General features: G+C 46.4%; 1 protein-coding gene across 6 annotated transcripts in view; it reads right to left on the reverse strand.

The window, feature by feature from the left end:
* The window catches only part of LOC139228079 (suppressor of tumorigenicity 7 protein homolog), a 197,262-nt gene that overhangs the window by 119,391 nt on the left and 55,092 nt on the right, over positions 1-22,779 (reverse strand). For all 6 annotated transcript variants that reach the window (XM_070859248.1, XM_070859246.1, XM_070859250.1 and 3 more), the window contains one exon: positions 3,704-3,786. In XM_070859248.1, coding sequence (XP_070715349.1) covers positions 3,704-3,786 — 83 coding nt within the window. The remainder of the gene's footprint in view (positions 1-3,703; positions 3,787-22,779) is intronic.

The following is a 22,779-nucleotide window of genomic DNA, read 5'->3' on the forward strand; positions in this document are numbered from 1 at the left end:
TTGCAGAGGGTTCTATTCATGGCCTCCTCTGCTTCATCTGCTGCCCCTCAATTGTATCATCTGCATCTCCATGGATGCTGATCACACCCAGCTCCAACTCTCAACCTCACAACCAACTCCCTGCTCAACGTCGTCAAGTCGTGGATCAACCACAACTTCCTCCATTTTTGGCCCCCCCCCCCCCCCCGGCCGTAAGCTCAGCTCCCTTGGCACTGATTCTCCTCCCTCCTCCCTCCCCCTCCCCCCCCCCGCCAACCCAGACTGTTCACGCGTGCAAAACCTGGGCCTCCTGCACAACCCTGAGCTGAGCTTTAAACTATACGTCCTGTCCATCACCAAGAAAATATCTTGCATTTAGAAAGCGCCTTTAACGTAGTAAAACATCCCAAGGCGCTTCACAGGAGCGATTATCAAACAAAATGTGTCATCGAGCCACATGAGGAGATGTTAGGGCAGGTGACCAAGAATGAGCCGTTGGTATGAATGCGCTTTGCCTGTTACACACTGTGCTCGGTAAATCCAAAAAGTGAAGCAAACATTTTTTTTTGAAACAGGAACTCTCAGTAACGGCCTCTCCGATTTGCCAGAATCTCATTGTCAGGGAATCACACTTCAACAAGCTGACTGAAAGTGCTCGACGACCCGACTTTGGCTGAAATCAGGCACAGTGAGAGCAGGGCGCTGCCTGTGTGGGCTTATAAAGACAAGAGGAATGAAACAGCAGCACTATCACAGAACTAACCCAGACTAAGCCATTACTGAGCCTCAGGAGTCTCCACTACTTACTCTTAAATCTAATGAATGTACACTCCACCTGTACAACCTGCGCACATCGTCACCGATATTCCCTGTAATTCGTTTTAGGGTGCGCAGTCCCTTTAAGTGGCTACATGGCCCATTCAAATCTTCCCGCATGCGCAGTTTCTCCCATGCAGAAGCCGGTGATCGGCAATGCGCGAGACCTCCAGACCACTGCACGGCCGCATAGCTTAACGGGAAAGTTGATTGTCAATACAGTACTTTATGTGGACTGAACACAAACATAGAAGCTCACACAGCTAAGATTCTCACTCCTAAGACAGATACCATTCCAATTTCTCAGCAAACCCCCACGCAAATCAGTGACCGAAGGACACTCCAGTTTTTCTTCAATGCTATGTAAGGACGGGACAGGGTAGCTAGAAGCAATCTGTTCCTAATAATTGAAGGGTCAAGAACGAGGGGACCATAGTTACAAAGATTAAATGTGAGCAGTTTACAACAGAGGGGCAGGAGAAACTACTTCACACAGAGTCGTGAAGCTGTGGGATTCACTCACACGGTTAGCGGTTGAGGCAGAAACTATGTCAAGATTGAAGATCCGATTGGAAAGGGGGATGAAGGAAAAGGAATTGAAAGGATCTGAGAACAAAGCGGTTAAGTGTGATTGGAACTATTTGCCTGTGCGGGGAGGGTAAATGCCGACATGGACAGGATGGGCCAAATGGCCTCCTTTTCCAATGTTGTAACTGCTACGTATTCCTACATCAGTCACGTAGAATGGGAGAACGTCACAGCACAGAAACAGGCCATTCAGCCCATCAAATCTCAATGTGTCTCTCCACCTGAACCACCCCAGACTATCTCCACTCTCCTGCTTCCTCACCACATTCTTTTCATGTTCCGCTTTTCCAAACAAACGATCCCGTTCGCTTTTAGATGCACTTGCGGACTCTGCTTCAACGGTGGTGTGCGTCTGTACAAGTGGCCACAGCCCTCCGCCATTTGACCCAATCAGCTCATCTTCGTGCTCGGGCCTCCAGACCACGAGCTGGTGTGCTCTCACACTATGCACAGGTACAGCAGGTGATCAGGAAGGCCAATGGACTCTTGGCCTTTATTGCAAAGGGTTTGGAGTATAAAAGCAGGGAAGTCTTGCTACAGTTGTACAGAGTATTGGTGAGGCCACACCTGGAATACTGCGCGCAGTTTTGGTTTCTATATTTACAAAAGGATATACTTGCTTTGGAGGCAGTTCAGAGAAGGTTCACTCGGTTGATTCCAGAGATGAGGGGGTTGACTTATGAGGAAAGGTTGAGTAGGTTGGGCCTCTCCTCATTGGAATTCAGAAGAATGAGAGGTGATCTTATCAAAACGTATAAGATTATGAGGGGGCTTGACAAGGTGGATGCAGAGAGGATGTTTCTACTGATGGGGGAGACTTGAACTAGAAGGCATGATCTTAGAATAAGGGGCTGCCCATTTAAAACTGAGATGAGGAGAAATTTCTTCTCTGAGGGTTGTGGATCTGTGGAATTCACTGCCTCAGAGAGCTGTGGAAGCTGGGTCATTGAATAAATTTAAGGCAAAAATAGATAGTTTCTTAACCGATAAGGGGGCAGGCAGGGAAGTGGACCCGAGTCCATAACCGGATCAGCCATAATCGTATTAAATGGCGGAGCAAGCTCGAGGGTCCGTATGGCCTACTCCTGTTCCTATTTCTTATGTTCTTATGGTGCCCAGGGGGCCAGGGGAGGGAGAGGCTGGGGAGATTTCCTCTGGTTGCTATTAGGAACAGGAGTGGGCCATTCGGACCCTTGACCCTGCTCTGCCATTCAATGAGATCGTGGCCGATCTGCAACTCAATTCCGTTGACCCGCCTTTGCTCCATATTCCTTGATATGCTTACCTCTCAAAAATCCAACAACCTCAGTCTTGAAAGCTCCAATTGACCCCCAACATCCACAGCCTTTCGGGCGAAGAGAATGGCAAATTTCTACTCCCGTTTGTGTGAAAAGGTGCTTTCTGATTTCACTCCTAAATGGCCGAGCACTAATTTTAAGATTATATCTTTGAGTGGACTAGGCCGATATTCCCTAGGGTTTAGAAGAATGAGAGGTGATCTAATTGAAACATATAAAATTCTTAAGGGGCTTGACAGGTTCAATGCTGAGCAAATGTTTCCCTTGGCTGGGGAGTCTAGAACCAGGGGTCACAGTCTCAGGATAAGGGGTCGGCCATTTAAGACTGAGATGAGGAGGAATTTCTTCACTTAGAGGGTGGTGAATCTTTGGAATTCTCTACCCTAGAGGGCTGTGGAGGTTCAGTTGTTGAGTTTATTCAAGACAGAGATTGATAGATTTTTGAATATTAAGGGAATCAAGGGATATGGAATAGAGCAGGAAAGTGGAGTTGAGGTAGAAGATCAGCCATGATCCCATTGAATGGCGGAGCAGGCTCGAGGGGCTGTATGGCCGACTCCTGCTCCTATTTCTTATGTTCATTCTTGATTCCCTCAGCAGAGGAAATAGTTGCTCCGTATCAACCCTATCAAACACCTCTATCAGATCACCCCTCAATCTTCTATACTCAAGGGAATACAAGCCAATGTGTTAGCAGAATCGTAAACATTGCAAGATCATTTCTTATGTTGACTATTTTTAGCGACATGGTAAATAAGTTCTAAAAGAACAGGGGCTAGAAATTCAACATATTGTTGCCCACTTACTGCCCAAAAATAGAAAATTAATGAAAAACTTAATTTACCGCTCGGCAGTAAATTCATCATTCATTTCGCACCGGCCTTATGAAAGATGTTTAGAAGAAACTGCCCTTGGAGGAACTGTGCCTCCCACATCCATCAGGGGTCAGTGGAGAGCGACCAGGTGCAGAATCCCTGATCAATGAAACAATGATTTCTATTTTAAATAAAGGATATACTTACTAATATGAGTCCTGATATGAGCGAGGACGTCCCTGTTAATGCCACATAGAACTTCGGGGTCAGTGTGTTCAGAAACGCAGTTACTGAAAGGAAGAGAAATGATTCTCAGGTAAACAAGGAAAATAGAGCAATACAAATGAGAGAATACAAGGAAACCGAACTGACACTTCTTTGGATCGCCAATCGGGACACGGTGATGAGATTAATATCACTTTCTCATTCATCCTATCTGGTAATTATTACGTTTTGCTCCAATACTCTGTGGAGGGTCATCGGTGGCTCAGTGGTCCCTTTAAGGGGCTGCGCAGCCCATTCAACAAAAAAGTTGTTTTTATTCGTTCCTGGGATGTGGGCGTCGCTGGCAAGGCCGGCATTTATTGCCCATCCCTAATTGCCCCTTGAGAAGGTGGAGGTGAGCCGCCTTCTTGAACCGCTGCAGTCCGTGTGGTGAAGGTGCTGCCACAGTGCTGACTTTGTCCTAGCGGTTTGGTACAACTGGGTGTCTTGCTGGGCCACTTGAGGGCAGGCAACAGTCAACCACATCGCTGTGGGTCTGGAGTCACATATCGGCCAGACCGGGTAAGGGCAGCAGATTTCTTTCCCTGAAGGATATGAGTGAGCCAGATGGGTTTTTCCGATAATCCGGTAGTTTCAAGGTCATCAGTACTGATACGAGCATTCCCCCTGCCCCCCAGATTTATTTAATTAACTGAATTTATATTCTGGGTTACTAGTTCAGCAACATAAACATCATCGTCATAGGCAGTCCCTCGGAATCGAGGAAGACTTGCTTCCACTACTAAAGTGAGTTCTTTGGTAGCTGAACAGTCTCAATACGAAAGCCACAGACCCTGTCACAAGTGGGACAGACATTCGTCTTTGACTCGAGTGTTCTCAACTCCATCTCGCAGCATGCGGCCCGCCACCACCTCAGTGAAACCCCAACGTTACACGAGGTAGGCAAAGCCATAAAACGGCTCAAGAATAACAAGGCTACGGGTGCGGATGGAATCCCTGCTGAGGCGCTAAAATATGGCGGACAGGCGCGGTTACATGACCTCATCGCTCTCATTTGGAGGGAGGAGAACATGCCGGGAGATCTCAGAGATGCAGTGATCGTGCCCATTTTTAAAAAGGGGAACAAGTCCGACTGTGGCAACTACAGGGAAATCTCCCTGCTATCAACCACAGGGAAGGTTGTCGCTAGAGTTCTCCTCAACCGTCTTCTCCCTGTGGCTGAGGAGCTCCTCCCAGAGTCACAGTGTGGATTTCGGCCCCTACGGAGAACAACGGACATGATCTTTGCAGCACGACAACGACAGGAAAAATGCAAGGAGCAGCGGCAGCCCTTATACATGGCCTTTGTAGATCTCACAAAGGCCTTTGACACTGTCAACCGTGAGGGTTTATGGAGCGTCCTGCTCCGTTTTGGATGCCCCTGAAAGTTTGTAACATAAACACTATGCCACCGTCTCCCCTACATGCGCAGTTTTCCCCATGTAAAAGCCCGTGAGCCAGAGGCGCGGGAGCTCCAGACTGCTGGACGGCCACACAGCTTAAAGGGAATACTGGCGGGTAGCATTCTCATCTCGGAGTCAGAAGGTTGTGGGGTCGCAGTCCCCACTCCGTGAGCACACGATACAGGCCGACACTCCCAGTGCAGGACTGAAGGAGGACTGCAGTGCTGAGGGAGTGCTGCCTTGCCAGAGGTGCCGTCTTTCGGTTGAAATATTAAACCCCAAGACTTCGTCTGCCTGTTCAGGAGTAGATGCTAAAAGATCCCAGGGCACTATTCAAAGATCGGCAGTGGAGTTCTCAGTGTCTTGGCCAACATCTATTCCTCAAACATCATACAAACTGGCCATTTATCTCACTGCTGTTTATGAACTCTTGCTGTGCGCAAATTGGCTGCTACGTTTGCCAGCATAACAACAGTGACTACACTTCAGAAATAATGCATTGGTTGTGAAGCGCTTTGGGACGTCCAGAGGACTTCAAAGGCGTAAGTTGTTTCTTACTTATCACTCATCACCCAGAAATACATCGCCTCAGAAAGGCTCAATGACAGTGGAGCGACAAAAGGTGGCAGCAGAGGGCCTTCAACAAGCCGACACTTGCACAATAAAAGCACAGCTCAATAATTCCATTAGTCTGGGGTTCTTTGTGAACGTCTGTGATCATCGAAGTGAGGGGCGTCAGTGTATGATATAAGGGTTGAGGGTACTATTCTGTAACACTTAAAACAAGGTATTCAACTCCAACCTCACCCCAAGCAGGCTCTGGATATACTCGCTGCACAGGATGTGGAAAGAAAGACAGACTTGCATTTCGAGAGCGCCTTTCACATCCTCAGGAAGCCTCAATGCACTTTACAGCCAATGAAGTACTTTTAGAGTGTAGTCACTGTTGTAATGTGGGAAAAGCGACAGCCAATTTGCACACAGCAAGCTCCCACCAACAGCAATGAGAGAATGACCAGATAATGTGTTTACTGATGTGGCCAGGACACCAGGGATAAGGCCTCTGCTCATCTTCAAAATAGTGCCTTAGGATCTTTTATGTCTACCCGAGAGAGCAGACGGGGCCTCGGTTTAACGTCTCATCTGAAAGCTGGCATCTCCAACAGTGCAACACTCCCTCAGCACTGCCCCTCCGACAGTGCAGCACTCCCTCAGCACTGCACTGGAATGTCAGCCTAGATTTTGTGCTCGAGTGCCTGGAGTGGGACTTGAACCCACAACCTTCTGACTCAGAGGCGAGGGTGCTACCCACTGAGCCAGGGCTGACAGGTTGGCGCTTTGCACGGCAGTTGGCAAGGTCTTATTTTACTTTTACAGATTCTGATAACAAAACTGCCGATGGTTCTAATGGTCCTGAGGGATTCGGAATGTGGGACTGCATAAAAACATAGAAAATAGGTGCAGAAGATGGTGCAGGCTCGAATCTGGCTGATCATTCACCTCAGTACCCCTTTCGTGCTTTCTCTCCATACCCCTTGATCCCTTTAGCCATAAGGACCATATCTAACTCCCTCTTGAATATATCCAATGAACTGGCCTCAACAACTCTCTGCGGTAGGGAATTCCACAGGTTAACAACTCTCTGGGTGAAGAAGTTTCTCCTCATCTCGGTCCTAAATGGCTTACCCCTTATCCTTAGACTGTGACTCCTGGTTCTGGACTTCCCCAACATCGGGAACATTCTTCCTGCATCTAACCTGTCCAGTCCCTTCAGTATTTTACATGAGGCAGAACATCCTAAGGAGGAGGGCTGGCCCAGCGACAGATTTTCTCAATCTCTGGCTACCGATGCCCGAGAAGGTTTTGTTTTCCTGCGATGCGCGTACAGTCAAATCACCGCTTGAATGTCTTGCAATTTTGTTTTTCCAATTTTGAAAGCAAATACCATTTAAAGAGTGTGATTTTAAATCAACACTGTGCCGAAGCTTTCACAGTTGAGATCTGCAGTTTATATCTCCCGTCATGGTTCGATAACAGGGTTAAGGGAACACCAAGAGTTACACTTACACTAATGCACTTAATGTTGTGTGGCAGCACCCACCAGTACTGTACCCCAGTGTTGTAGACAGTGACCGACCTGTACTGTACCCCAGTGTTATACAGTGACCGACCTGTACTGTACCCCAGTGTTTATACAATGATTGACCTGTACCCACCAGTACTGTACCCGTGTTATACAGTGACAGACCTGTACTGTACCCGTGTTATACAGTGACCGACCTGTACCCACCAGTACTGTACCCCAGTGTTATACAGTGACCGACCTGTACCCACCAGTACTGTACCCCAATGTTATACAGTGACAGACTTGTACCCCAAAAGTTATGCAGTGACAGACCTGTACCCACCAGTACTGTACCCGTGTTATACAGTGACAGACCTGTACCCACCTGTACTGTACCCATGTTATACAGTGACAGACCTGTACCCACAAGTACAGTACCCCAGTGTTATATAGTGACAGACCTGTACCCACCAGTAATGTACCTCAGTGTTATACATAGATACACAGAAAATAGGTGCAGGTGTAGGCCATTCGGCCCTTCGAGCCTGCACCGCCATTCAATAAGTTCATGGCTGAATATGCAACTTCAGTACCCCATTCCTGTTTTCTCGCCATACCCCTTGATCCCCCTAGTAGTAAGGACTGCATCTAATGCCTTTTTGAATATATTTAGTGAATTAGCCTCAACAACTTTCTGTGGTAGAGAATTACACAGCTTCACCACTCTCTGGGTGAAGAAGTTTCTCCTCATCTCGGTCCTAAATGGCTTACCCCTTATCCTTAAACTGTGACCCCTGGTTCTGGACTTCCCCAACATTGGGAACATTCTTCCTGCATCTAACCTGTCTAAACCCATCAGAATTTTGAACGTTTCTATGAGATCTCCTCTCATTCTTCTGAACTCCAGTGAATACAAGCCCAGTTGATCCAGTCTTTCTTGATATGTCAGTCCCGCCATCCCGGGAATCAGTCTGGTAAACCTTCGCTGCACTCCCTCAATAGCAAGAATGTCCTTCCTCAAGTTAGGAGACCAAAACTGTACATAATACTCCAGGTGTGGCTTCACCAAGGCCCTGTACAACTGTAGTAACACCTCCCTGCCCCTGTACTCAAATCCCCTTGCTATGAAGGCCAACATGCCATTTGCTTTCTTAACCGCCTGCTGTATCTGCATGCCAACCTTCAATGATTGATGTACCATGACACCCAGGTCTCTTTGCACCTTCCCTTTTCCTAATCTGTCACCATTCAGATAATAGTCTGTCTCTCTGTTTTTACAACCAAAGTGGATAACCTCACATCTATCCACATTATACTTCATCTACCATGCATTTGCCCACTCATCTAACCTATCCAAGTCACTCTGCAGCCTCATAGCATCCTCCTCGCAGCTCACACTGCCACCCAACTTAGTGTCATCCGCAAATTTGGAGATACTACATTTAATCCCCTCGTCTAAATCATCAATGTACAATGTAAACAGCTGGAGCCCCAGCACAGAACTTTGCGGTACCCCACTAGTCACTGCCTGCTATTCTGAAAAGTACCCATTTACTCCTACTCTTTGCTTCCTGTCTGACAACCAGTTCTCAATCAACGTCAGCACACTACCTCCAATCCCATGTGCTTTAACTTTGCACATTAATCTCTTGTGTGGGACCTTGTCGAAAGCCTTCTGAAAGTCCAAATACACCAGTGACAGACCTGTACCCAACAGTACTGTACCCTATATGGGTAGAGCTACAGAACACCAAAGGGCAAAAAACGTTAGTGGGAGTTGTGTACAGACCTCCAAACAGTAGTAGTGATGTTCGGGAGGGCATCAAACAGGAAATTAGGGGTGCATGCAATAAAGGTGCAGCAGTTATAATGGGTGACTTTAATATGCACATAGATTGGGCTAACCAAACTGGAAGCAATACGGTGGAGGAGGATTTCCTGGAGTGCATAAGGGATGGTTTTTTAGACCAATATGTCGAGGAACCAACTAGGGGGGAGGCCATCTTAGACTGGGTGTTATGTAATGAGAGAGGATTAATTAGCAATCTCGTTGTGCGAGGCCCCTTGGGGAAGAGTGACCATAATATGGTGGAATTCTGCATTAGGATGGAGAATGAAACAGTTAATTCAGAGACCATGGTCCAGAACTTAAAGAAGGCTAACTTTGAAGGTATGAGGCGTGAATTGGCTGGGATGGATTGGCGAATGATACTGAAGGGATTGACTGTGGATGGGCAATGGCAGACATTTAGAGACCGCATGGATGAAGTACAACAATTGTACATTCCTGTCTGGCATAAAAATAAAAAAGGGAAGGTGGCTCAACCGTGGCTATCAAGGGAAATCAGGGATAGTATTAAAGCCAAGGAAGTGGCATACAAATTGGCCAGAAATAGCAGCGAACCTGGGGACTGGGAGAAATTTAGAACTCAGCAGAGGAGGACAAAGGGTTTGATTAGGGCAGGGAAAATGGAGTATGAGAAGAAGCTTGCAGGGAACATTAAGACGGATTGCAAAACTTTCTATAGATATGTAAAGAGAAAAAGGTTAGTAAAGACAAACGTAGGTCCCCTGCAGTCAGAATCAGGGGAAGTCATAACGGGGAACAAAGAAATGGCGGACCAATTGAACAAGTACTTTGGTTCGGTATTCACGAAGGAGGACACAAACAACCTTCCGGATATAAAAGGGGTCAGAGGGTCTAGTAAGGAGGAGGAACTGAGAAAAATCCTTATTAGTCGGGAAATTGAGTTGGGGAAATTGATGGGATTGAAGGCCGATAAATCCCCAGGGCCTGATGGACTGCATCCCAGAGTACTTAAGGAAGTGGCCTTGGAAATAGTGGATGCATTGACCGTCATTTTCCAACATTCCATTGACTCTGGATCAGTTCCTATGGAGTGGAGGGTAGCCAATGTAACCCCACTTTTTAAAAAAGGAGGGAGAGAGAAAACAGGGAATTATAGACTGGTCAGCCTGACATCGGTAGTGGGTAAAATGATGGAATCAATTATTAAGGATGTCATAGCAGTGCATTTGGAAAGAGGTGACATGATAGGTCCAAGGCAACATGGATTTGTGAAAGGGAAATCATGCTTGACAAATCTTCTGGAATTTTTTGAGGATGTTTCCAGTAGAGTGGACAAGGGAGAACCAGTTGATGTGGTATATTTGGACTTTCAGAAGGCGTTCGACAAGGTCCCACACAAGAGATTGATGTGCAAAGTTAGAGCACATGGGATTGGGGGTAGTGTGCTGACATGGATTGAGAACTGGTTGTCAGACAGGAAGCAAAGAGTAGGAGTAAATGGGTACTTTTCAGAATGGCAGGCAGTGACTAGTGGGGTACCGCAAGGTTCTGTGCTGGGGCCCCAACTGTTTACACTGTACATTGATGATTTAGATGAGGGGATTAAATGTAGTATCTCCAAATTTGCAGATGACACTAAGTTGGGTGGCAGTGTGAGCTGCGAGGAGGATGCTGTGAGGCTGCAGAGCGACTTGGATAGGTTAGGTGAGTGGGCAAATGCATGGCAGATGAAGTATAATGTGGATAAATGTGAGGTTATCCACTTTGGTGGTAAAAACAGCGAGACAGACTATTATCTGAATGGTGACAGATTAGGAAAAGGGGAGGTGCAAAGAGACCTGGGTGTCGTGGTACATCAGTCATTGAAGGTTGGCATGCAGGTGCAGCAGGCGGTTAAGAAAGCAAATGGCATGTTGGCCTTCATAGCAAGGGGATTTAAGTACAGGGGCAGGGAGGTGTTGCTACAGTTGTACAGGGCATTGGTGAGGCCACACCTGGAGTATTGTGTACAGTTTTGGTCTCCTAACCTGAGGAAGGACATTCTTGCTATTGAGGGAGTGCAGCGAAGGTTCACCAGACTGATTCCCGGGATGGCGGGACTGACCTATCAAGAAAGACTGGATCAACTGGGCTTGTATTCACTGGAGTTCAGAAGAATGAGAGGGGACCTCATAGAAACATTTAAAATTCTGACGGGGTTAGACAGGTTAGATGCAGGAAGAATGTTCCCAATGTTGGGTAATTCCAGAACCAGAGGTCACAGTCTAAGGATAAGGGGTAAGCCATTTAGGACCGAGATGCGGAGGAACTTCTTCACCCAGAGAGTGGTGAACCTGTGGAATTCTCGACCACAGAAAGTTGTTGAGGCCAATTCACTAAATATATTCAAAAAGGAGTTAGATGAGGTCCTTACTACTAGGGGGATCAAGGGGTATGGCGAGAAAGCAGGAATGGGGTACTGAAGTTGAATGTTCAGCCATGAACTCATTGAATGGCGGTGCAGGCTAGAAGGGCCGAATGGCCTACTCCTGCACCTATTTTCTATGTTTCTATGTTTCTACCCCCAGTATTATACAGCGACAGACCTGCACCCTCCAGCACTGCACCCTAGTGTTATACAGTGACAGACCTGTACCCACCAGTACTGTACCCCAATGTTATGCAGTGACAGACCTGTAGCCACCAGTACTGTACCGCAGTGTTATACAGTGACAGACCTGTACCCACCAGTACAGTACCCTGGTGTTATACAGTGACAGACCTGTAGCCACCAGTACTGTACCGCAGTGTTATACAGTGACAGACCTGTAGCCACCAGTATTGTACCCCAGTGTTATACAGTGACAGACCTGTACCCACCAGTACTGTATCCCAGTGTTATACAGTGACAGACCTGTACCCACCAGGACTGTATCCCAGTGTTATACATTGACAGACCTGTACCCACCAGGACTGTATCCCAGTGTTATACAGTGACAGACCTGTACCCACCCGAACTGTACCCCAGTGTTATACAGTGACAGACCTGTACCCCAGGACGTCCCAAAATGAATCACAGCCAATGAAATGTAGTTACAGCCACATTGTGCACAGCAAGGCCCCAGAAACAGCGATGTGATAATGACCGAATAATCTGGGTTTTTGTCAATGATGTTGGTTGAGGGATAAATATTGGCCAGGACCCGGAGAACTCCCTTGCTCTTCTTCAAATAGTGTCATGGTTTTTTTTATGTCCACCTGAGAGAGCAGACGGCGCCTCGGTTTAACGTCTCATCCGAAAGTCGGCACCTCCGACAGTTCAGCGCTCCCTCAGCACTGACTGGAGTGTCAGCCTGGATTACATGCTCAAGTCTCTCGAGTGGGGCTTGAACCCCCATGACCTCCTGACTCAGAGGCGAGAGTGCTGCTCAAGGTACTAGGTTGGTACATGTCACGTGTGGCTGGGAGCGATGGGATTAAGATGGAGGTGATGAATTAAGAGTATCAGAAAGAATTGGTTACTAGAATATTGAAGCATATTGATGTATGATATTTTTCCTTGTACAGTATTGGTACCGAACAACAACACTATCTGGCAATAGGCTAATGTAGACTGAATGCAATGACAAATCCTTATGGATTAAAAATGCAACATATTAAAAAAATCTTTCATCCTGATGCATTCCTGCCAACTTGTTTCTTTTTCAATTTCTACGCCCACACTTATAATGGAAACGACCTGGCAGGGATATTTTGTATCAGTCTTCACGGTAGAAGACACTAAAAACATCCCAATAGTGGATAATCAAGGGGCTATAGGGAGGAACGAAAAACAATTACGAAAGAAGTAGTACTTGGTAAAATAATGGGACTAAAGGCGGACAAGTCCCCTGGACCTGATGGCTTGCATCCTAGGGTCTTAAAACAAATGGCTGCAGAGATAGTGGATGCATGGGTTGTAATTTACCAAAATTCCCTGGATTCTGGGGAGGTCCCAGCAGATTGGGAAACTGCAAATTTAACGCCCCTATTTAAAAAAGGAGGCAGACAAAAAGCAGGAAACTATAGACCAGTTAGCCTAACACCTGCCGTTGGGAAAATGCTGGAATCCATTATTAAGGAAGCAGTAGCAGGACATTTGGAAAAGCATATTTCAGTCAAGCAGAGTCAGCATGGTTTTATGAAAGGAAAATTATGTTTGACAAATTTGCTGGAGTTCTTTGAGGATGTAACGAGCAGGATGGATAAGGGGGAACCAGTGGATGTGGTGTATTTGGATTTCCAGAAGGCATTCGATAAGGTGCCACATAAAAGGTTACTGCACAAGATAAAAGCTCACAGGGTTGGGGGTATTATATTAGCATGGATACAGGATTGGCTAACTAACAGAAAGTCGGGATGAATGGGTCATTTTCCAATTGGCAAACAGTAACTAGTGGGGTGCCGCAGGGATCGGTGCTGGGTCCTCAACTATTTACAATCTATATTAATGACTTGGATGAAGGGACCGAGTGTAATGTAGCCAGGTTTGCTGATGATACAAAGATGGATGGGAAAGCAAATTATGAGCAGGACACAAAAACTCTGTACAGGAATATAGACAGGCTGAGTGAGTGGGCAAAGATTTGGTAGATGGAGTATAATGTGGAAAAGTGTGAGGTTATCCACTATGGCAGTAAAAATAAAAAAGTAAATTATAATTTGAATGGAGAAAGATTGCAAAGTGCTGCAGTACAGAGGGACCTGGGGTCCTTGCGCATGAAACACAAAAAAGTGAGTATGCAGGTACAGCAAGTAATCAGGAAGGCAAATGGAAAGTTGGCCTTTATTGCAAGGGGGCTAGAGTATAAAAGCAGAGAAATCCTGCTACAACTGTACAGGGTATTGGTGAGGCCACACCTGGAGTACTGCGTACAGTTTTGGTCTCCGTATTTAAGGAAGGATATACTTGCATTGGAGGCTGTTCAGAGAAGGTTCATGAGGTTGATTCCTGAGATGAGGGGGTTGACTTAAGAAGATAGATTGAGTCATCATCATCATAGGCAGTCCCTCAAAGCGAGGATGACTTGCTTCCACGCCAAAAAAGAATGAGTTCACAGGTGTTTCAATGAAGGACCTAATATTGCAGGTCCTGAACTACATCCTGAAGGGTGGAAGATGCCTGTGCGTGAATTTTTTTTAAACGTGGGGTGACCGTTGCACACCAGCCACCACACGGGCTTGACAGAGCGAGGTTTTGGTCCAGTGACAAGGGTTAACCAGGACGACTGGAGACCAGCTCTGCTGCACGGACCTAGTGCGCGCACATATCGCAGGGTGGGCTGGTCTGTGCTGCCTCGGGCCCCTAGCCCCAAACTCGCGCCTCTCCTGGGCCCCGATCACATCCCTCCACAGTCTCTCGCCGCTCCTGCTGTACCTGCCCAGGCTCCAAGCAGCGGCCTGGACACTGATGATGTCACTCTTCGCTGCCGTCACCCTCCTACACCAGCTCACGCTGCTCCCAGGCCGCCGCATCTCTGAGCGGAGGGAGGTGAAGTAAATATACATTTATCTGGATTGTGAGAGTGTATGTAAAGCATTTTCCACCAAAAATGAGTGCATGCGGCTAGAACGCTGTTGTCCGAATCACACCTGAGGATGGCCAGCAGTTTCTATTGGACAACAGTTTGCACCTTTAGCGTAGGAAAACATCCCAAGATGCTTCACAGAAGCGGGAAAATCATCTGGGTGCAGGTGACTGCGCCGTGTTTTTGTGGTACACAAGAACTTGCATTTATATAGCGCCTTTCACGACTTCAGGACATCTCAAAGTGCTTCACAGCCAATGAAGTGCTTTTGAAGTGTAGTTGCTGTTGTAATCGAAGGACAACACTGGAATGGCAGATAGCACTAAAATCAGACGGAGCCAATAAAATCAGAGGGAAACTTCGATCAGTCTGGTAAATTAACCTTCCCCCCCCCACACCCCGCCCTCAAATTCCCCCACATTACACAAAACTGATTTTCCATTTGTCCTCTCCATTCTTTTCCTTGGCATTTTCAAGGAGTGAATCACTGAATGCTCTGGGTCCTTTTATAGCAATCCCTCTTTATTTCCCCCACTCCGACTGACAGCAAACACAGCTCCTTTTTTCCCCTGCACTATTTTCCAGTCATTCCTGCCAGCATTTTTTTTTTTATGAAGGAGGCGTGTTTGAGGGAACGAGGTTGGGCCTGCACTCACTAGAGCTCAGAAGATAATGAGGGGTCTCGACAAGGTGGATGCAGAGAGGATATTTCCACTCATAGGGGAAACTAAAACTAGGGGACATAGTCTCAGAATAAGGGGCCGCCCATTTAAAACTGAGATGAGAAGGAATTTCTTCTCTCAGAGGGTTGTAAATCTGTGGAATTCCCTGCCTCAGAGAGCTGTGGAGGCTGGGTCATTGAATATATTTAAGGCGGAGATAGACAGATTTTTGAGCGATAAGATAATAAAGGGTTATGGGGAGCAGGCAGGGAAGTGGAGCCGAGTCCATGATCAGATCAGCCATGATCGTATTAAATAGCGGAGCAGGCTCGAGGGACTAAATGGCCGACTCCTGCTCCTATTTCTTATGTTCTTACCTATGTAAACTGGTCGTGCATGTAATTACATCCTCTTGCCAGTGGTGGCGCTGTAATATCCATTTTGCATCTCCCAGCTCCTCAGCCGATACTGCAAACTCCAAACAAATCTAGGTCTCTGCTTCCCCATTACGGTAAGCTTTGCTATTTAACTATAAATAATGACATGTAATCAAATGTTGGCCCGGATTTTACGGGGCCTAAACACCGTACGCCGTCGTAAGTGCCCCGCAATTTCCGGGTTTCCGCATGCACAGACCCAGAACTTGCAATCTGGCAAGTTTCTCCTGGACAGACCGTACCCATCCACTGGAAATTCACTTTCGCTGATGCAGAGTTGAACTATTTGTCCAACTACTGCCTGGCGAATACCCACCAAACCTTCGCGCCTGGTAAAAGCAGACGCAAGGCCTTCTTTTACCAGCGTAAGTGTTTAAAGAAATTATAACATCAAATTTTTTTAATTGATTTAAACATTCACTTACATTTAAAATTACTTTGTCAATTTTGTCCCGGTTAAAAATGTTTACATTTATTCTTCAAACAATGACATTTAATTAATGTTTAATTAAATGCTATTTTAATTAATTTTGAACCAATGATCACTTATTTTTATTTCAGCATTGTGAAACTGTATTTTTAAGGTGATTTCTACTATGCTTGTGTGGATTCCGTATATAAAGGGAATCCCCAGAAGCAGAACAAGAACCTCCCTGGTAATTGGCAGTCTTGACCCATGTGATCCCAGGGATGCTCGTGAACCGCCCGTGACCCTGGGCCTTTACGCAGACAAACGCCTGCAGGCCCAGGACCGCTGGAGCCTGCAGCACCCGAGCCATCAGGCAAGTGCGGAGTTTTCTCGTGGTTCAGAGGCATACGTGGGTGGCAAGCCTCCAACCTCAATTTCCAGGCCTAAGGGCGTCTCACAGCGTTTACTGCCAAAGTAGTACTTTTTTTTTTTAAGGGTGTAGTCACTGTTGTAATGTAGGAAATTGAGCACCTCGAGTCTCATCGCCTGGAGTGTTCAGTAAACAAACGCAAGCAGCGGAAGGAGCATGCGGCAAACCAGTCCCACCCTCCCTTTCCCTCAACGACTATCTGTCCCACCTGTGACAGGGACTGTGGTTCTCGTATTGGACAGTTCAGCCATCTAAGGACTCATTTTAAGAGTGGAAGCAAGTCTTCCTCGATTCCGAGGGACTGACTATGATGATGTAGGAAACACAGCAGCCAATATGCGCACAGCAAGCTCCCACAAACAGAATTCTGTTAATGACCAGATAATCTGTTTTAATGATGATGGTTGAGGGATAAATATTGGCCCCATGACACCAGGGATAACTTCTTTGAAATAGTGTATTTTACATCTATCTGGGGGGGTCTCGGTTTAACGTCTCATCCAAAAGACGGCACCTCCAACGGTGTAGCACTCCCTCAGCACTGCACTGGGAGCGTCAGCCTAGATTTTGTGCTCAAGTCTTGACTTGAGTGGGACTTGAACCCACAACCTTCTGACTCAGAGGCTGCAGCTGACATTATATAAAAATAAAATCAGATTGTACGACTTTAAAACAGCTATTGTGCCCTAGACTAACAATCCCCAACCCCTCACACAGCTTCACTTGAAGACTACACTTGGCCTTAACTCCGTGTGTGCAGCGCCGAGAGAGTAGTAGTCATTGCACAGAAGGAAGTTTGAACTATCGGAAGGGAGATTAAAATACCCAATTCACAGTGGACCTATAAACAACAAGTGCAGATCAAGAGCTGCTAATAACAAGGTCTTCTCGCCTTCTGCAAACTCTGAACAACATTCCCCTATCGGTGCGCTGATCCTCCCCCATCGGGAGTTGGCTGCTTGTCAAATATTCTGGAGTTATTTCAAGAATGTTAACATCCCTCTAATGCAAGCGAGTCTATTCCCTTCAGATAGCTTATTGTGGAAATGTTGATGAAACCCAGCGCAGAAAACGTCTTTGAAAAAGTGGCTACTTATTCATATGATGATCATAAAGATTTATTTTATGCCAGAGAGGAAACTGGTGGGAATGGAAAATGGTGAAAAATAGCAAGGAAAAGGTTGTTCTATCTCTGTTACTGTCCTGGAAGGGACGGCCTTGACCTCACAGTGGAGTAGCACACTGGACAACCAATTGTTTTATGGTCATGAATAGGATTTAGTGTCAGCTGTGGCTCAGTGGGCAGCACTCTCGCCTCTGAGTCAGAAGGTTGTGGGTTCAAGTCTCACTCCAGGGACTTGCGCACAAAATCTAGGCAGACACTCCCAGTGTAGTACTGAGGGAGCACAGCACTGTCGGAGGTGCCGTCTTTCACATGGGACACTAAAGCGAGGCCCAGTCTGCTCTCTCAGGTCAACATAAAAGATCCCACGACACTATTTTGAGGAAGAGCAGGGGAGTTATCCCTGGGGTCCTGGGGCCAATATTTATCCCTCAATCAACATAAAACAGATTATCTGGTCATGATCACATTGCTGTTGGTGGGAGCTTGCTGTGCGCAAATTGGCTGCCACATTTCCCACATTGCAACAGTGACTACACTCCAAAAGTACTTCATTGGCTGTAAAGTACTTTGAGACGTCCGGTGGTCGTGGAAGGCGCTATATAAATGCAAGTCTTTCTTTCTTACACTAGCTGGATCCCCTTTGACCCCCATCTCGCAAACAATCCAAACGCACCTCAAAAAACATATTTTCCTCAGTTCAGTGCAAGCCCTGCTGTAGTATCAGCCCCGACCGCCAGGCACGAGGCTCAAACAAATGATTCCCGCTCAGGAATGAGGAAGGAAGTGAACACGTCGACAGGTTGCTCAACATCAAGAGCCTGGGCAGGTTCCGTTTGCTGCCAGACCTCAGCACACAATGACCATGTTCCCCATACACCCACCGCTGGAAAACAGATCCTGAACAAACATCCTCATAATACTTGCTGACATTTAAATTGTTTCTCAAAATAAAATGAGTGTGAAAGGGCTGTGGTTTAGAAAAGGCAGCAAGACAATCAACCACAACTCGGATTTATATAGCACCTTTAACGCAGTAAGTGCTTAAGAAATAGGAGCGGGCCATTCGGCCCCTTGAGCCTGCTCCGCCATTCAATAAGATCAAGGCTGATCTTCTACCTCAACTCCACTTTCCCACCCGATTCCCATAGCGACCAAAAATCTTTCGATCTCGGTCTTGAATATACTCAACGACTCACCATCCACAGCACCCTGGGGCAGAGAATTCCAAAGATTCACAAACCACTGAGTGAAGAAATTTCTCATCACAATCCTAAATGGCCGACCCCTTATCCTGAGACTATGCCCCCTGGTTCTAGACACTCCAGCCAGGGGAAACATCCTCTCATTATCTACCCCTCTAAGAATTTTATGGGTTTCAATGGGATTAGCTGTCATTCTTCTAAACTCCAGAGAATATACTCAATCTCTCCTCATAGAATAGCCCTCTCATCCGCGGATTCAATCCACTGAACCTTTGTTGCACCCACAATAAAGAGAAGTATCTCCTTCCATTGGTGAGAAGACCAAAACTGGACACAGTACTCAAGATGTGGTCGCACCAAAGGCCTATATAATTGTAGTAAGATTTCCTTACTCTTATACTCCAACCCCCTTGCAATAATGGCTAACATACCATTTACCGGCCATCATAAGGTCAGAAGTGGGGACGTTCGCTGACGGCTGCACAGTGTTCACAGTTCCATTCGCAACTCCTCAGAAAATGAAGCAGTCCGTGCCCGCATGCAGCAAGACCTGGACGAAATTTGTAAACCTGTCTTTTTTCTGATGCCGACTGACCAACTGCGTGATTCCACCACTTTCTTTTTACTGCTGATGCTCATTATCTAAACTCGCACATTAAGAATGACCCTTGGAGTGAGGTCCTCGGGAGCATAGCCGGTGACTGTGGAACCACACTCCATCAAGAGTGAGAGACAGGGCGAATCGGAGAGGGCGGGGGGCGGGAGGAATCATAGAATGTTACAGCAAAGGAGGAGGCCTGACGACCCATTATTCTGGGTCCCACTCGTTGGAGGGATTACCAAAATTCTGACGGGACTGGACGGTTAGATGCAGGAAGAATGTTCCCGATGTTGGGAAAGTCCAGAACCAGGGGTCACAGTCTAAGTAAGGATAAGGGGTAAGCCATTTAGGACCGAGATGAGGAGAAACTTCTTCACTCAGAGTTGTTAACCTGTGGAATTCTCTACCGCAGAGAGTTGTTGATGCCAGTTCATTGGATATATTCAAGAGGGAGTTAGATGTGGCCCTTATGGCTAAAGGGATCAAGGGGTATGGAGAGAAAGCAGCAAAGGGGTACTGAGGTGAATGATCAGCCATGATCTTATTGAATGGCGGTGCAGGCTCAAAGGGCCGAATGGCCTACTCATGCACCTATTTTTTATGTTTCTATGTTTACCCAGTTATTCCCATTCCCCTGCTCTTTCCCCATATGCTTTCAACTTTTACTTTGCAAATATTTATCAATTTCCCTTTTAAAAGCATTCTATTTGAACCATTGTTTCTGGCAGGGTGCTCAAATCCCAACACCCATCTGTGTAAAGAATTGTTAATAATGTAAATCTTTTCCCTCCAGTTACCAACCACGAGAAATAGTTTTTACTAATTTACATCATTTTGAATACCTCCATCCGATCTCCTCTTCACCTTCTTTGCTCTCATGAAAAGAGCCCCATTTCTCACATCTCTCCTCGCGACTAAAGGCGCTCAATTCTTGATATCATCTCATTAAATCTCTTCTGCATCCTTTCCAGGGCCTGAGCATCCTTCCTAAATTTAGGTAACCAAATCGGAACAGAATATTCTAATTGTGACCTAAACAATGATTTGTCTAAGATTGTTATTGCCCGATTGCTTTTGTCTCCTGTGCCACTACTTATAAACCTCAGATGTCATAAGCTTTATCAACTTGTTTTTCCACTTCGAAAGATTGGTGTGAAAATGTGTTTTAAAATGAGCATATATAAAGTAGTGTCCTGTACCTCCCGCACCCCCCCCCCCCGCCACCCCCCACCCCTTCAACTTTCTTATCCTTTAGTTCAGTCCACTTCTGGCCTGCTCCCACCTCCAACAGTTGAAATGTCACCCTAATCCAGTCAGAACGGGATTCAATTTATAACGTCATAAGGACACTCCAGATCTTGTTCTACGTCTCTGCACAACTAAAATATAGGGCTGTAAATTGTGTAGCTGTCTCATTATTAACACATTTTCTAAAGAACATTACCTATGCAATTGCCAATATAGATTCTTGATGTCAAAACTAATGATTTTTAAAAATATTCATTGCTGGCATCCCTAATTGCCCCTCGAGAAGATGGTAGTGAGCCGCCTTCTTGAACCACTGCAGTCCGTCTGGTGAAGGTGCTCCCACAGTGCTGTTAGGGAGGGAGTTCCAGGATTGTGACCCAGCGACGATGAAGGAATGGCCGATATATTTCCAAGTCAGGATGGTGTGTGACTGGGAGGGGAACGTGGAGGTGGTGGTGTTCCCATGCGCCTGCTGCCCTTGTCCTTCTAGGTGGTGGAGGTCACGGGTTTGGGAGGTTGTGTTGAAGAAGCCTTAGCGAGTTACAGATGATATCTGTACACGTACAAGTTGTTTGCTGAATTACCATGCAGTGCTCACTACAGTCTGAAGGTATTGTTAAATACAGTACAACTCTGCATGGTATTGCTACATTAGAATACAATACTGCACAGTATCACTATACATCCGTATCACATTGCTGTTTGTGGGAGCTTGCTTGTGCGTAAATTGGTTGCCACGTTTCCTGCATTACAACAGAGGCTACACTCCAAAAGTACTTCATTGGCTGTAAGGCGCTTTGAGACGACCGGTGGTCGTGAAAGGCGCTATATAAATGTAAGTTGTTCTTTCTTTTAACATTCAATAGAATTTCACAGCACAGAAACAGCCACAAGGGCCAACAAGTCTATGCCGGTGTTTGTGCTCCACATGAGCTTCCTGCTCTCCAACCAATTCTCTGTCTAAAAGTGATCAACCTACACTGTTATCTACACAAACACACTCTTACTGTACAAAAACCTACTCCAGCAAAAAAGGAACTACTTGCTCACCAGGGAAACCACCTTGATTTATACTAGTGCAGTGGTTTTGTGTTTGGGAAAATCCTGGCAAATATCGACACATTCCCAGGGATTCTCTGTCCCAGCTAGTCAAAGGGAAAACTGCATTTTCATTGCAGAAAACTGTTTATTAGCATGCAGCAACAGAAATAGCGCGCTGGTAGTCAACAAAATCAGGACAAGTGTGGAATACAGAAGTGTTGAGACACAGTTCTCGATGTGGGTACGACCAAATCCCCGACAGACATCGAACGACCTCAAGGATCCTCTGGGAACCAAGAAATTAAAAGAGCATCTTTCACGACCTTAGGACGTCTCAAAGCGCTTTACAGCCAATGAAATACTTTTGATGGTGGCAGGGCAGGTTGAGAAAACGGTTAAAATAGCATACGGGATCCTGTGCTTCAAATATAGAGTACAAAAGCAAGGAAGTTGTGATAAACGTGTATAAAACACTGGTTCGGCCTCAATTCTGGGCACCACACTTTAGGAAGGATGTGAAGGCCTTAGAGAGGGCGCAGAAAATATTTACGAGAATGGTTCCAGGGATGAGGGACTTCAGTGACGTGGATAGACTGGAGAAGCTGGGGTTGTTCTCCGTGGAGCAGAGGAGGTTGAGAGGAGATTTGATCGGGGTGTTCAAAATCATGAGGGGTCTGGACAGAGTAGATCGAGAGAAACTGTTCCCATTGGTGGAAGGGTCGAGAACCAGAGGACACAGATTTAAGGCGATTGGCAGAAGAACCAAAGGCGACATGAGGGAAACATTTTTTACACGTTGAGTGGTTAGGATCCGGAATGCGCTGCCTGAGAGGGTGATGGAGGCAGACTCAATCGTGGCTTTCAAAAGGGAGTTGGATAAGTACCTGAAGCAAAACATTTGCAGGGCTACGGGGAAAGGGCGGGGGAGTGGGACTGGCTGAGGTGCTCTTGCAGAGAGCCGGCACGGGCTCAACGGGCCGAATGGCCTCCTTCTGTGCTGTAACCCTTCTGTGATTCTATACTCAATGTGAGGAAGTCA

This window comes from Pristiophorus japonicus, chromosome 17 (assembly GCF_044704955.1).
Source record: "Pristiophorus japonicus isolate sPriJap1 chromosome 17, sPriJap1.hap1, whole genome shotgun sequence".
Classification (NCBI taxonomy): domain Eukaryota; kingdom Metazoa; phylum Chordata; class Chondrichthyes; family Pristiophoridae; genus Pristiophorus; species Pristiophorus japonicus.